Raw genomic sequence first — 736 nt, 5'->3', positions numbered from 1 at the left:
GGGCAGCGGCCGCGTCCGCCTGAGCGCCGCTGCCCCTGGACCGTGGGGCGCGCTCAGCCCGACAGGCTTCTCCTGAAGCGGCTCTGGGGCGCTCGGTGCCCACAGTAAGCACCCCGGGCATATTTATTTTCTCCACATTTGGGGACAGAGACGGGGAGCGCCCCAGCGCCGTCCTCTCCCGTGGGGTCCCACGAGCGGCCTGGCCACGGGAGTGTGCGGCACAGGCCGGCCCCTCAGGGAAACAGGTGGGCCAGCAGCGCGGCCAGGGCGGCGGTGGCCAGCCGGGCGGCCCCCGCCGAGCCGCAGAGGTCCCGGAAGCAGCAGAGGACCAGATGGGCGTCGCCGATGCTGTCCGGGTCAGTGGCCATGCAGGAGCGGGCGCAGGAGCGGGTCACCAGGGGGCGCTGCTGGAAGGGGAATTCTGCGGGCGCCTGCGCTGAGTCCCGGCCGGCCTGGGGCGGCCCCCAGCCCCCCGCCCGCAGCCCGGGAGGCCCCGCGCCCTCACCCGCCTCGCCCGTCACCAGCGCGGTCCTGCAGGCCGTGTGCTCGGGCTGGCAGCGCGTGACGTTGGTGCAGGAAGACTCGGGGGTGGGCTGCTCGCACGTGAAGCACCTGAGGGCCTCGCCTGGGCGGGGCGGGCGGCGGTCAGGCCTCGGCCAGCTCCGCCTGCAGACGGGCTCCCACCCGCCCTCGCCCCTCTCCCCCCATCCTCCCTCGCCCTCCGCCCCAGCCGGCC

At 75.7% G+C, this 736-nt stretch overlaps 1 protein-coding gene across 1 annotated transcript in view; it reads right to left on the bottom strand.

Moving 5' to 3' along the window:
* Positions 1–60: 60 nt before the first annotated feature.
* Positions 61–736, bottom strand: part of LOC101623329 (secreted Ly-6/uPAR-related protein 1) — a 1,696-nt gene continuing 1,020 nt past the window's right edge. The window contains exons 2-3 of the mRNA XM_012722882.1: positions 506–666; positions 61–421 (exon numbers count right to left, since the gene is read on the bottom strand). Coding sequence (XP_012578336.1) covers positions 234–421; positions 506–666 — 349 coding nt within the window. The 3' untranslated portion in view covers positions 61–233. The remainder of the gene's footprint in view (positions 422–505; positions 667–736) is intronic.

This window comes from Condylura cristata, unplaced genomic scaffold, assembly GCF_000260355.1.
Source record: "Condylura cristata isolate star-nosed mole 26May11 unplaced genomic scaffold, ConCri1.0 scaffold00009, whole genome shotgun sequence".
NCBI classification, from domain to species: domain Eukaryota; kingdom Metazoa; phylum Chordata; class Mammalia; order Eulipotyphla; family Talpidae; genus Condylura; species Condylura cristata.
The sequence above is the reverse complement of the archived record's forward strand: the minus strand, read 5'-3'. Positions and strand labels throughout refer to the sequence as shown.